The sequence below is a fragment of the Camelus ferus genome, chromosome 35, assembly GCF_009834535.1.
Source record: "Camelus ferus isolate YT-003-E chromosome 35, BCGSAC_Cfer_1.0, whole genome shotgun sequence".
NCBI lineage: Eukaryota > Metazoa > Chordata > Mammalia > Artiodactyla > Camelidae > Camelus > Camelus ferus.
This window is the reverse complement of record NC_045730.1, coordinates 15,415,124-15,429,511: the sequence shown is the minus strand read 5'-3', so window position 1 is coordinate 15,429,511 and position 14,388 is coordinate 15,415,124. Positions and strand designations below refer to the sequence as shown.

The following is a 14,388-nucleotide window of genomic DNA, read 5'->3' as shown; positions in this document are numbered from 1 at the left end:
GATAAAATACAGTTTAGAAGATAAGACAGTCAGTTCCCATAGTGAATTTTTCCAGGCTTCAGTGAATTACACCCTAAAATCCAGACAGGTTCGGTGACCACAGAACTAATTTTGTGATCTTGCTCACTTCATGGATATTTCAAAACACTGCTTCAGCAGGCCCACAGAACCCATGCCCCTGCTCAAAGGTTCCACCCAGACGTGAGCTGTGAGCAACGCTGGCCAGAGGGCGGGGCCTCACTGCTCCCGGTCAGAGCTGGTCACACTGCCTGGAGGCCACACTCTCCCAGACAGGCTAGATCCAGGCCTTGTTGTCCAACTCAAAAAGATGAGCCACCTGTGATCGTACTTTGTCACCAAAGGAAAGTCCAGTTGGTTGTAAACGCTTGAGGAACAAGTCATGGCTGGGGCGGCCACACTGAAGCCAGGACTGTGAGGCTGCAGGAGCTCACGGGACGGTTTTGGGGAGAGAAATGGGCATGGAGGACTCGTGCACGGGGAGACACAACAAAGCTGGAAGGAAGGAGAAAGGGGGGGAGACCCCACTGGGCTGCCCTGGCTCCTGACCTCTCCTGCTTTTCAGTCTATCCTGTGGGTCATGAGCTTCTTACTTTCCTAGCGTAACAGCCCTTTCCCAAACGCTAATCTTCCCTACGGGGCTAGTCCTAGTGTGTACCTGCAACCAAGGGTAAAAGGCAGAAGAAGGAAAACAAGACTGCCAGCGGTCAGAAGGGGAAATGTTTCAGCTTCCGAAGTATGGGAAAGATTATTCTGGCATCTCACAGATGAGTAAGGTTGCTGGTAATTTTGAGAAAATTTTTCAATTGGACACTAAACATTAGTTGTCAGTATGCAGCAAAGATACCATAAATGGCCCCTGTACATCTATGAAAAAGCCAGGCTAACATAGCATGAATTTCTCTTTGTGATGCTGTCACTAGAGTGGTCCATCTGAGGGCTCCATGGAAGCTCCCTCTTGTTACCTCTGAGAGTGACAGACAAGTAAGAAAGAGGCACATACAGAGAGTGTGTGCGGTGTCGTGGCTGAGGGTGCCGGCCTGGAGCCCCAGGGCCCAGTGGAAAGCCTGGCTTTGCTACCTATAATCATTGTGACTACGGACAGCCTGCCGTTGTCTCAATCTTCTCACCTGTCAAATGGGACAACGGTGTCCCCTACATTGCAGGGCTGCTGTGAGAACTACCCAGTGAACAATAAGTGTTTGATAAATACCAGCTACTATTATTACCAAGTTGTTTGAATAGAGATATCCCCAAAGCGTTCGATCGTAGGTGCATTTTAGCCCAAGAAACCTATCATTTTAGAGTACTTGAAATAGGTAGCATTTCGTTGACATTTGAATCATTTATTTTCAAAGCCAGGGAGTCTATATGCAAATGAATAATGCTCTAAAGACCAGAGAATCGGGACCTCGAGGAATCTTGATGAGACAGAATTCTCAGGCAAAAAACAGGCAATTATAACTTACTAGAAATAATATCCTATGTTTGGCTGTGAAGCCATTGCAACTCATGCAAAAGTGACCTGCAGGTCTTTAATATGGTCCAACATTATGACTTGGCTAACAATGAACCCATTTAACCTCAGCCTACAACCTTAAAGTATAGGAACCAGGTAATATGGTCCAAAGCCAGGAGTGTTGAATCCAATCCTGGGCCATATTTTAAGAGACACCGACATACAATAGAATATGAAGAGGAGGGTACCCCTTGAGAGTTGATCCTTCTGGACCCCGTGGGAGCATCTCTCCTCACTGATCACTGTCACCTTCCGTCATACTCTCCTCCCTTAGCCTCCATGACACAGTAACCTCACAGTTTTCCTCCTCCCCCTTCTCACCACCCACATGCTCCCAGGTGACCCAATACATGCTCTGGACTCCCTGTACATCTCTGTGCTGATTTCCCCCAAATCCATCACTTTTGTTTGTATATTGAATCACCTATTAGGAATCTCTTCTTCCACATAGAGACTCAGGCTCAAAATAAAAATGAAACTGTGAAATCAAGTTATAAAATACAAAAAGAATCCTTAAGGTTTTGGCTTCCCAAAATTGCATGGTCTCATTTACTCCTTTAAGCAAATAACCCTTCCTCCCACTGAGTCTTTTATTTCCAAATCTGAATCATTTCATTTTGCCCAGAGGACAAAAGAATAAAGGACGGATTTGCTTCCCAGTGGATTGTTACCAACCCACACTGCTCAGCAAGGCTGGGCAAGATGTCCGACCAGCACCTAATCAAGTTCTTTTATAGTTTCAGTTCTGTTAACCCCAAATAGCTCAATTCTGGCTGCAGTAATAGCCACTAAAGTGGGACCTGGCTAAGTCATTTGAAAAAAAGCCCTTTAACTAGAAGTTATTAAAATAATGAAAACTAGATTTTGAGTCTGTGGCTTTTCTCTCCTTAAATGGTTATTTGTGCTTTTAAAATTTCCATCATAAACCAGCCATTGTAGCGATTGCTCTGGTCTTGCCCGCTGGCTTACAGAAACGGAAAAAATCTCCTCCCTCTGGCAACAGCGTCATTCTTTGGAAGCCTTTGCTGAACTTCTGGTTCTCATTTGGTGTTTCTGCTGCTTTCACCATCAGTGTTGCACAAGGTACCTGGCGTGTCTGTCACAGCGTCTATGGAGGGCCTGTGACTAGCGGCTCTGCCGTGGTTGGAACAAGTATTTTCATTTGACAGTTTTTAAACACCTCCAGAAATTATCTGATGGGCCTTTTTGTTGCCATTCCATCCTCAAGTAAGTCCAAAGAGGTGGAGTCCTGCCCTTGAAGAGATTTCATCTCATTTCCTCCCACTCTTTCTGCCAAAGCCTCCTTTAAAGTCCAGCTCAAAAGCTTCCTCCTCTCCCAGCTTTCTCCACTGTGCTTTATCAAATCATGCTCAGGGTGCCCGGCATTGTTGTTAAACATGCAACAGTCTGCAAGCCCATGAATTCTGCTTTGGGTTGTGCTCAAGGTGGTATAGAATTGCAGTGAAACTGTAGAGAATACACAAAAAGGTCGATCTGGAATTTAGTTCTTTCTCATTAGGCTGATGCTAAAATGTGGCTGTGATATTTCAATTTAACCTGAACTTACTGAACTCTTATAAGATCTGAACTCTATAATCAATGCCTGAGTTGCAAAGTTAGTTGGAGACAGTTCACATCTTCTAAAAGCTCATAGTCCAGTAGGGCATGTGAACATAATCACAAATGGTAAAAATATGATATGATAAACTTCTGTCTTTGTGGCATGAACAAGTGGCTTTGAAAGCAATTTTTCTTTTCTTTTTTTTTCAAAGGATGAATAAGATCTCACCACAGGCACATTAAAAGATGCTCAACATCACTAATTATTAGAGAAAGGCAAATCAAAACTACAATGAGGTATCACTTCACAGTAGTCAGAATGGCCATCATTAAAAAGTCTACAAATAATAAATACTGGAGAGGGTGTGAAGAAAAAGAAGCCTTCCTACACTGCTGGTGGGAATGTAGTTTGGGGCAGCCACTATGGAAAACAGTATGGAGGCTCCTTAAAAAAACTAAACATAAGGTTACCATATGATCCAGCAACCCCACTCCTGGGCATATATCCAGAAAAAACTCCAATCCAAAAAGATACATGCACCCCAACATTCACAGCAGCACTATTTACAACAGCCAAGACATAGAAGCAACCTAAATGTCCATCAACAGATGACTGGATAAAGAAGTTGTGCTATATACACACAATGGAATACTATTCAGCCATAAAAAAGAATGAAATAATGCCATTTGCAGCAACATGGATGGACCTAAAGACTATCAAACTGAGTGCAGCAGGTCAGATATAGAAAGACAACCCACATGATATCACTTACATGTAGACTCTAAAATATACAACAAATGAGCTTATGTAGAAAACAGCAACAGACTCACAGACATAGAAAACAAACTTATGGTTACCAAAAGGCAGTAGGGGAAGGATAAATTAGGAGTTTGGGATTAGCAGATATGAACTACTGTAACAGATAAACAACAAGATTCTACTATATAACACAGAGAACTATATTCAATATAATGTAATAAACTATAATCGAAAAGAATATGAAAAAGAATATATATATATATATAAAACTGAATCACTATGCTGTACACCAGAAACTAACACAACATTATCAATCAACTGTACCTCAATAGAAACAAAGAAAAAGAAGATGATTGGTCCAGGTAAATAGAATGAGAAAAGCATGCCATTGTCCAGCTTGTAAAGAGCATCTGAACACCAGATCAAGGGAAGGGAACTTTAAAACCACTGTCAAGTTTGTGCAGGTTTGATGATTGCTTTATGTTGTGGCATATCTTCTTTGAATACTAGCATATATAACTTTCTCATGGGTTAAACACTATGACTACTATTTCTATAATATTGAACTTTTCTAAATATAAAGTTTTTTTTAAATCCAAAAAAGAATCCTTCAAAAACAAGAGAATCCATATATTCAGGACCTCACAAAGTCCCTTAAAGTATAGAAAGCTTTCTCTGTTTTGAAAAACAAAGGAGCTATTTAGATACGTTCACCTCAAACAGCTTCGATTAATGCTAGTTTTTTAAAAGAATTGGTTAAAAAAAAAAAGAGAGAGAGTTAAGACAATTTTACAAGGATAAGGTATTTTTTCTGAGAATATGTTCTCAAAGTTACAAGTGCCAATGCTAGAAGTCTTTGCAAGCAAAGCTTCTAAAACTCACTGATCATCTTAAGAAAAACACTAAGTAATTGTGTTATGGGTAGGTGGAGCGAAGGCAAGTGTCCTAATGTTATCAGTGAGTGCTTGTTACTTCAAAAGAGATTCTTAGCGAAAACATTATATATGGATTCAAAAAGTGTTATATATTAACAATGTAGATCGATATAAAGATGATGTGTTAGGTGACTCAAAAATGATTTTATTAATGATGAAAATTGGATTCAAAATATGTGCAAATAGTTCGAGTAAAATTGTTTAACGAAGTATGAAAGTAATATTTCTAAATTAAATAATAGTTCATAAAATACATAATTTTATATATGAATGTATAATCACATTAATAAAGTAAGTAAAATAAGAAGCTGCCTAACTTTTCAATGTATATTCCTAAAAAGTTGTTAACGCAAGTTAGCAAAAAAGCTCTTGTAAATAAAGTATCTTAAAAATAGCAGATTACTTCATATTTTGGTTTGCTTAGTTTTCAAGCAACTTTTATTGCATAGCATTGTATATGGAGAGTTCAATAAATATCACGGGTGGTCATAATTATAACAAATAGAAACTTCCATCTTGACGAAAAGAAAAATTAACTGAAATGAACTTAAATTTAAGAATCAAAATCATGACTCCTAGGTAAATCAGGTAAATTAGGCTTTAAGTAAAGCCATGATAAATATTTTCTGATCTCTTGTTTAAGGAGAACGAACATAAAAACCAACAAAAACTAGAAGTTATTCTTCTACTTCTGCATCATTTAAGTAATGTGAGGTGAATATGAGTCCAGAAGTTACAGTGAACCCTAAAAGCGTAGTTATTTGTGTATGCAATTCAGTAGATTAAATGTCTTTACTATTAAGATGATACAGTGAACAAGACATGAAATATACCCATTGAAATACCACGGGTAGTTGCAGGGCAGGGTTAGGAGTTCGGGTCTACAAGCACAACTTTTAGCTTGACTCGCCTAGTTTGAGCTGAAAATGCGGTGACTTATTTAGGTTCAGAATACGTACCTCTAAATAGTCGGTGGAGCAGTTTATGTACTCTTCCAAATCAAATGCTAAAAACGTATAATTCACAGTGTTTCCTGTTGTTGCTTGGATGGTCCAGTTGCAACGCTGATTGACAGAGTAGGGATTTGGATAATGTATACTCTCCAAGATGCCATAGGTTCGATTCCTAATCACCACGTTATCACACGCTGGGAAAAAAAAAATAACCATGCTTGTTTAAGAACGACTATCATATATATCATAATTGCTCCAAGATATGTGTGAGATTTTTCTTTAGGAAAATGTCTAGATTTAAAATATATGTATGTATATGTACACACACACACATACACATGAAGTTGGTGCAACATCTTTATAGGGAAAAGGTCTCCATTTAGAACAAATTGAAATAATACTTAAGTGAATTCATAAACATTAAAGTGTCATGAAGATTGCCTACGTTAAAACAGGCATCAAATTCCTGTGAACTGGAATTTGCAGAGCAGAATAGCTTAGCACTACTCAGACATCAGTCTAATCTGTTCAGAGAAGTGTATGAAACATTCCGTGCTTCTGTTTTTCTAACTTTAGCATTTGGAAGGGACAGAAATCTTGACCTTTAAATTCAACAGTTTAAAAACACAAAGTCCTATGTGAATGCGAAAAACGAATAACAACATGGCTTTGTTGAACATTCAAAAGTCGGCAAGAAATTCACAATAAAGACTCCGTTATTCCTTTAGTTAGTCACCCGGGAGGACCAAATGAATCGAGGCGATGTGAAAGATCTGAAGAGGAAATTAAAATATTAAATTCTGGAAAAAAAAAAAAAGGCTTCAATCCAATGGCATTTTCTTCAGCTGAGTTTTCAACAGGACTATACTAGGTACTTCCAGCTACGGCTAGTCCTGGGAGTCAGTGCCAAATTCAGCCAAATTAAGGGCTTGAACAAGGCCTATGCCTGCTTTTTCGCAAGTCTTTTTCATATTGTATGATGTGCAATACAAGTGAATGGGAAAATAAATATTAACATTGAAAAAGCTGTCTCTGAAAAATGTGGCTCGCTTAGATGCACTTCTGCTACACTGCTTCTCGACAGGGGGCTGGCACGTCACTTGCAAGCTGGGGTATGGAAAAGTACACATCCGTGGGTCTTCAAAATCTTCCTTTGCTGGAACGAGGGAATAAAACTAATTCTTGTTAAAAATCTTTCAGTCACATTTTTGTCCACAGAGGACTTCTAAAGAATACTTTGGTTTAGATGCCTGGGAGAAGTTATACCTGTTAGGCAGACAGGGCTTGTGGGCCTCAATGACCACAAAACCAGGCAGGGGAAAATATATTCCATTAAACCCTACACGCTGCTCTCAGTGCTCAGAAATTATACTACCTGCAAAATTCCAATTTGAAATGGCACATGGTACAGAAAATCTCACTGGTTAGCCTGATTTTATCTTCAAGAACCTAAATTCCATGTGCACTAAATTACTCCTTCAGCGTTCTGACATTATGAGAGCAAAACAAAATATCGTAGAAATAAAAAGAAAAGGAAGGGAACTTGAATAATCATTCTGACTGTGACCAAGAAGCAAATCAGCACAGCAATAATCAAATTAGAGAAATGATTAGGTGCTCATCCAAACAGATCTATCCCTGATAAAACTGGGGAGAGATTTTCATATACTAATGATGAATTTCTGAAGAACAAAACTATTTATACTAAAACTCAGTATTCAGAACTACCTAGAATATAGCCTATCCCCCAGAAGTAAGTGTATGTGAATTTTTAAATTAACGTATTTCAAGGGTAAGCATTAATACTCTTTCAACTAGCCCAAAGGGATATCGTGTATTCAGATTATGATCTTGTGATTTTCAATTCCATTTTTAGGAAATTATGCCAAAATAATTGGTAAATTTAGATTTAGTAGGGCAAGGAACTCTACTTTCAGAAACCCAAATAAATTGTTTACTAAATAACATAAATTTAAGGAAACTTGTTTTCTTGAATGTCTATTTTGAAATTAACTTTAGGAAGTATTTAATTCTAGAGCTAGAAGGGAGATTTCTCTATCGACTAATGTAATTTTTTTAAGAGAAAATAATCATGCAACCCTAGAGAAAACGAGTGACCTTCTCAGGGGTTAGGGGCCAGGACAAACCCCTGGGACCCCTGATTTATTGGTCATACTCCTTTAATTCTACCGTCTTATCTCAAGGGAAAGCAGAATGTAAAAGGAAATCTCTACAATGACCAGAATTTTCCATAATAAAGAATGTGCTTTTTTTCATATATGATTCACAAGGACCATAGTTTCCCTTAATAAAATTTAAGTTCCTTTTGAGATAGAAGATCAAAAAAATAGTAGTAATAGTCCTGGAGACTCTACCTCCGATGGAATTATGTCTACTAGAAGGTTGTACTGTTTAATCCAAATGAAAACCCATTAGCTATTACCTCACTGATCTTTAGCTGAATGGCAACTATCTCAGCACATTCCTTTTCTAAGTTTCTCTAGCTTACCATGTGCTTTAGCCACATGATTTTAAATTCAACATATAAGCACTTCTCCCTCAAACAGAGTTAAATTTTTCTCATAAGGAGCCAAGATTGATTTTAGTTACTCAAACCAGTGGGTTGTGTTATTTCAGTTGGTCTCATTCATCAAGAGACTGAAGACCTCAGTACAGGCACGGAGCAACCAGTATATACACTTACTCTGCTGGTATTTAATCAGGAAGCCGCCTCCTTGCTGACCTTCATCTGTCCTCAGTTTTAAAGACACGCTGTCTCCACTGGAACGAATGACAGGCGGTTTCTCGTTCCCGCAAAGCTGAGTTAGCAAATGAGAGTTGGTACTTGGCCCGTCATACACCTTTAATAAAACATGTTAAATGTCAGATGATTATGACTATAAACATTACCTAAAGGACTCTGTAATCCTCAAGAAGTGGGGGAGAAATACATACACGATACAACCAAAGAATAGCCCTGGATCAGAATATGTTTTAGGACTGAATTTAAATGTCTGTAAACTTGAGCCGTGAACTCAGGCCATGCAGCCATGGCTGTGTATAGAAGTGAGGGAGTGAGCCCCTGTTGAAATGTAAGCACTGAAAATCAAAGATTATTACTATTTTTGAGATCACAGCCATTATCAGTAGCCTTCCTTGCTTTTTGATTTCATAGTTTACCGTTTATGACATTTTAGTGCATTTTTTATTTAGATCATTTTTTAGTGGAGAGGGTGACTTGGTGGTACTGTAAAAATTCCCAGTTTAATGACTTCAATTATCTTCTCTAATTCATCAATACAGTCTTCTAGATTGTTATTTTTCAATGCATATACAGAAATGATATGGATAATAATTATGATAAATCTCGTAACTCCTTTCAGGAGACTTAAAATATATCTTAATAGTTCATATACAAGATATTTTAAATACTTAGTATACCAAGCCATTCATTAATGCATGCCGTACTTGGGTTATTTTCATCCAATTTTCTTTTAATTTTTTTGTTTAAATTTTTAAATACGAATATTTTGTTTACATGTTGCCTTTTCCTGAATCGCAAAAAGAAAAATAAGTGATGCATTTCTGTGTGTTGGGCGAGATGGGAGCAGTGAAGGGACACAACTGAAATTTCACACATACAGCCAGATAGTCGAAAGTGCAGTTTGGATGGTGCTCCAAATGAAAGTCTTCAAATTCCAGTTCAAACGGACTCCCGTGGCTGGCTTTCAACCACCAGTAGCACTCAGAGCTGTGGTAGTAGGGCATCGGGTAGTTGGGAGAGGTGAACACGCCGGTGGGAGTGGTGAGGTTGCCCCCACAACCTGCACGGGAAAGAGACGGGGTGACACACATCCTTTTCTTCCCAGTAAAACAGACTCTTTACTACTATATCAAACTGGTGCTACCAGTGACTCTCCTCTAAACCAAACTGCAAAACAAAACTGCCCCACCAAAGAGTAGCTAGCCTGCAGTCCTAATTCACAACCAAGATGACCAGCTTGATGAACTACACCAGGGAACAAGAACACTTTCCCTTATTTTGTCCTTCAAAAATAAAAGCAAAAACAAAACGGCTGCTGCTAGTTCAGAAATATTCACAATGTTGAAGTTTATTACAAATAGTACTCACAAAATACAGCCGGGGAAAAAAAATAGCATGGCAATCCAAGAATCAAGAAGCCCATCAGACTGGACTTGCCAACAAAAGGCAACTCTTTGCTCCTTACCTGTCAACGATCCATCCCAGGAAGCTGAGAATCCAGTCCCAGAGCCAAAGAAGTCACTCTTAAACTTTAGCCAGAGTTTGTTACTCTGGGAGATGATGCTTGGGGGTGGATTTGAGCCACAGTACTTTCCCAGGGATGGTGAAGATTCATAGCCTCCATTACTGTGACCAAATACAGACAGGCTTGTTTATTAGGTCACTGATAATATTACTATATAAACATTTACATTCGTTGAACTTTGAGACCAGAAACAGATCAGATTGTCAGTCAACCTCTCTCAAAGACACTCTAAAAACAATTTCAAGTTTTCAATGTTTCCCTTCATTAAACAGTATTTGAATAACTTATAGAATAACCATCGTTTATGGTTGGCACGACATTTTATAGAACCAACTACAAACTGAAGAGGAAGTGTTTAATCCTCTTTCTCGCCAATAAAGCATCTGGAAAATGTGTCAGAGAACACAGGATAATGAGACCATAATTACTAACAGTACAAACAAATGTTGTTTAATTTTACAGAGAAAACTTCAATGCTTTTCTTCTAGTTTGAAAATTTTCAAAATTTAATATATCATATTAAATATATTTGACATAGTTAAACAAAATTTTGAAAATAACTCTCTCCTCAAGAACTTTTGGGGCCTTAATCTAATTTATTATCCATAACTGTTTTAAGCCTAAAAAAAGTTTCACTCAACATTAAAGTCCAATGATTGCTGAAAATTAAGAAAATTATGTTATTTTAGCATTATATGACATGATTGTGATTTATTATTTTAGCACCTTATTTTACATCATAGAACAAATTTATTCTAAAATAGTATAATTTCTAGGCTTTTGAAATGCCAAATAAAAAATTTAATGCAGGCGCACCCCAAATTGGTTAGTCTAATTTAATTCAGTATAATGATCTGGGAAGATACCAATATATAATTTAACTGACCTTCACTGAAAATATAAATTTTTAACTCATTTTTTCAAAGCACCAAAGAATTAAAGAAAAAAATGCCTTACACCGAATTTCTCAAGCCTAAACTTTTATTATTTGAACACAAAAAGACTTTGTGAAAACGTTATCTTACCATCATTTTTGTGATAGACTAAATGGACAGTAAACAGCCTAAAATTTAAGTTGATTGTACATAAAGAAAGTAGATATTCAGCATTTGAATTGGAAGTTATCTAATTTCAGTGCAACAGTACATCTGTTTACTCTGCCCAACTGAAATCTGAAATTTAATTTCAAATATTCCCAATAAAATAATCAATTCTAAATAACCACTGAATCTTACACAACTTTCTGTTTGCCTACTGTTAAGCCAGGCTCCAAATGACAAACTTTGTATCTTGCAAGAAACGGCACAAAAGGGAGCTTTTACAGAAAATTTCTCTATTTTTTTTCCTCAAAAATATAGAAATAAGGAATGAAAAAGATTATGATGAAATAAAGGTGCTTACTTGATTTCCACATAATCTGCTACACATACTCCACCAATGGCCTCCTCCAGGGAGAAGTGTGTGAAGTGTAATGCAATCTGTTGGCTGGTTTCCACCGTAATCCTGTAAACGCATTCCAAGTTGTTGGGGTAATTATTGGGGAAGTTTGGAGAAGTGAAAGTCCCAGATTCATCTGTATAGTCTTGCAAGCATGCTGTGGGGGGGAAAAAAAGCAGAGCAAAAGACAGAAAATAAAAAATATTGTACCATATGTACAAGACATTCAGTAACATACACTTTATTAATTTACGTCAATGTACTTGATTTCGATAGACCTTTCTGGGATGTTCAAAGAATGATTTCCTCTCGCCACAAAGGTTTTGAAATCTCAAAGGCAAAAACAATTACTCACAGTAAACCTAAGCTATGGAGTGGAAGTTGTTACATGTGATCACAATTTTTTGGCTCTTGGAAGTGCTCTAATTTTTCTAATCCATGCAAATGATCATAAACATTAAAAATGTGGCTCAACTACAGAAATCACAGAGGGAGGCCTAGAAATAATTCATATTTGTTCTTTTTTTTGGTAACCTTTCTTTAAAATGTGTTTTTGCCAAAGCACGCATTTATGAGAAGTGACGGAGCCAGTCCTCAGCCACATGGTTAAAAGAACAGGAGGTGAGACTCGGGGGTCAAAGTGACCTTGAATCCATGCCCAGCTCACACACTGACAAACCAGACGACCTTAGGGAAGTTACTGCACCTCTGAGTCTCGTCTCCGAAATGGAGATGGTAACTCTCTTTGAATAAGGGTCAGAGAAAATGCAATTCAGGGGCTTGGCACATGGTATGTGCTCAGTAAATGGTAGTGACCAACATTATGTTTTAAAATAGAACAGAAAAGTGTAAGTAAAACAGAGCACACACGTGAGGAATAAATTAGATCATTCCTATAAAACATTTACATAGTACCTGGTTAATTTTATGCCCTGAATGACTACTAACTCTTCTACTTTAACAGCTTTGACTTGACCTATTCAGTCCTTCAGACTCTGTCCACTAACATGCCCACTCAGTCTCCTATGCCCTCTAAACCTCAGATATTTTCCAAAGCAAATCTGGTTCCAATGCATTCTTAATGCATCTTCAACTGTATCCGGTAATAACATAAACCTAGGATCCAGGAGTAGACATGGGTCTCTGATGGAAAGGTTTTGGAGGAGAATAAACTATTCTTTGTGATGAATAAAAAGGAAAATGAGGATGTTTAGATGTGTCATTTCCCTCAGTTGCAGCTGTATAATCATACTCAGAAAAGAAAAGAGGAACCATTGGTTTTGAGAGCACAGAGATGCACAGGAAAAGTGACAGGTCCTACTATCTATGTATAGTCCTTAGAGTAACAAGCAGGTGCCACATATTTGGTTTACTCTATTTTAAATAGCAAGTAATCAAGGCTTAATTTATTGAAGGCATCAACAGCAATATTTAATTTCAGAGATGAATTGTATACTTTTCTATACTTTTCTATTGTCTGCCAAGATATTTCTCCAAATGTCAAGGAAGAAAGAAGAATAGAAGGAAGGGAGGGAGGGAGGGGAAAGGCAGAGAGAAAACAGGAGAAGGTGGGAGAGAGGCAGGGTGTGTGTGAAGTGGTGGTATTTTAAGTATTTCAGGCCCGGTAATGAGTGTTACAAAGATTAAAATGTATGGATCAAATGGACAGTCGATGAAGGCTATGCCCCAGTCTCCCTGAGCTGGCCGAACTTACAGACTCATTGACCACCCCCACAATCCAATAGCTTTTGTCAATAAATCAAATACCTAGAGCAAACAATCTGTTCATGTCACTTATTCTTAAAGAGATGATGTTCCTTGCTTTCCCATGGTACTCCCAGACGGGAACTACAATTGCACTGAATATTTTGAATACAATTTGCAATTGGCCTGCAGGAGAATGGGGTGAATAATCAGGTTCGGAGGTAAAGGAAATTTTAATGAAATTTTTGACAAGTAAGGATGACTAATTTCCCTCCACCTTGTCCATATGGGAGTGATTACTGTGGCACAGTTGGGGGTTGTTCTTGAATCCCTACTGAAATCTTGATTCCACAGCTGACTTCTCTTCTGTTGCTGGCACAAAGGTGAACACAGTCCCTGAGGTATTCAAATGGTCTTCGCATTTTTCTCTTTGTCTAACAGCTATATTTAACAACCCTCCACCCTTGCCAACACACCTTTAACGAATAAACTCCTACCTGCCATTTCAAGTCAAATTCAGATATCACTCCCTCTGTCAGACCTTTCCCAGTCAAGCAGAATGAATTTTCTTGTGCTCAATAAAACTTTATTCAAATAGCAACTTGAACCCCAAACATATGTTTTCATGTGAGTATATTTCCTCTGTTAGCCCTTGAAATATGAAAAAGACCTTATGAACCATTAATAACTGTTACCACAGTGCCTGGCTCAGATCACATCTAGTAAATATTTGTTAAAACTATACTACCTACTGTACTGAAAACTAAGAGCGGGTGGGACAAATATCTAATTTCCTCCCATTCTCTCTACCCCATCCTTTCTCCCTCCACTTTTCTCACCTCATTTTCTCCCTCTCTCCTTGCTATCCTCTCTCCTAGGTAGGTTGTGATTCTTTAATCTTTTGTAATGTTCACTGAATTTAAATTGTAGGAATCTCTGTATCCAGACATGACAAGTAACTATACTAGACAAGCCCCTCCTCATAACAACTGTAACACTGGACAAAATACATGAGGCCCTGGACAACAGGCAGTCCAAGACTGTGATCCTTAAAGAAAGAAAATTCACCAGGCAGGACTCTTGATTTCCTTGGCTGTTTATCCAGGCAGAATTTTCTAAACGTAGCTGTTTGCTGAAGCCAAAGTAATGAATGGCAGTCCTGTTGAGCTGAGGAAGCAGGGATCGGGGTTTAGGCTTCCAAAAGAGCTAGAAC

The 14,388-nt window shown here is 38.0% G+C and overlaps 1 protein-coding gene across 1 annotated transcript in view; it reads right to left on the bottom strand.

Moving 5' to 3' along the window:
* CUBN (cubilin) overlaps window positions 1-14,388 on the bottom strand; it is a 273,653-nt gene that overhangs the window by 192,427 nt on the left and 66,838 nt on the right. Inside the window, exons 23-27 of the mRNA XM_032474139.1 lie at window positions 11,436-11,628; window positions 9,975-10,135; window positions 9,388-9,569; window positions 8,450-8,606; window positions 5,752-5,939 (exon numbers count right to left, since the gene is read on the bottom strand). Of these exons, the coding sequence (XP_032330030.1) occupies window positions 5,752-5,939; window positions 8,450-8,606; window positions 9,388-9,569; window positions 9,975-10,135; window positions 11,436-11,628 (881 nt within the window). The remainder of the gene's footprint in view (window positions 1-5,751; window positions 5,940-8,449; window positions 8,607-9,387; window positions 9,570-9,974; window positions 10,136-11,435; window positions 11,629-14,388) is intronic.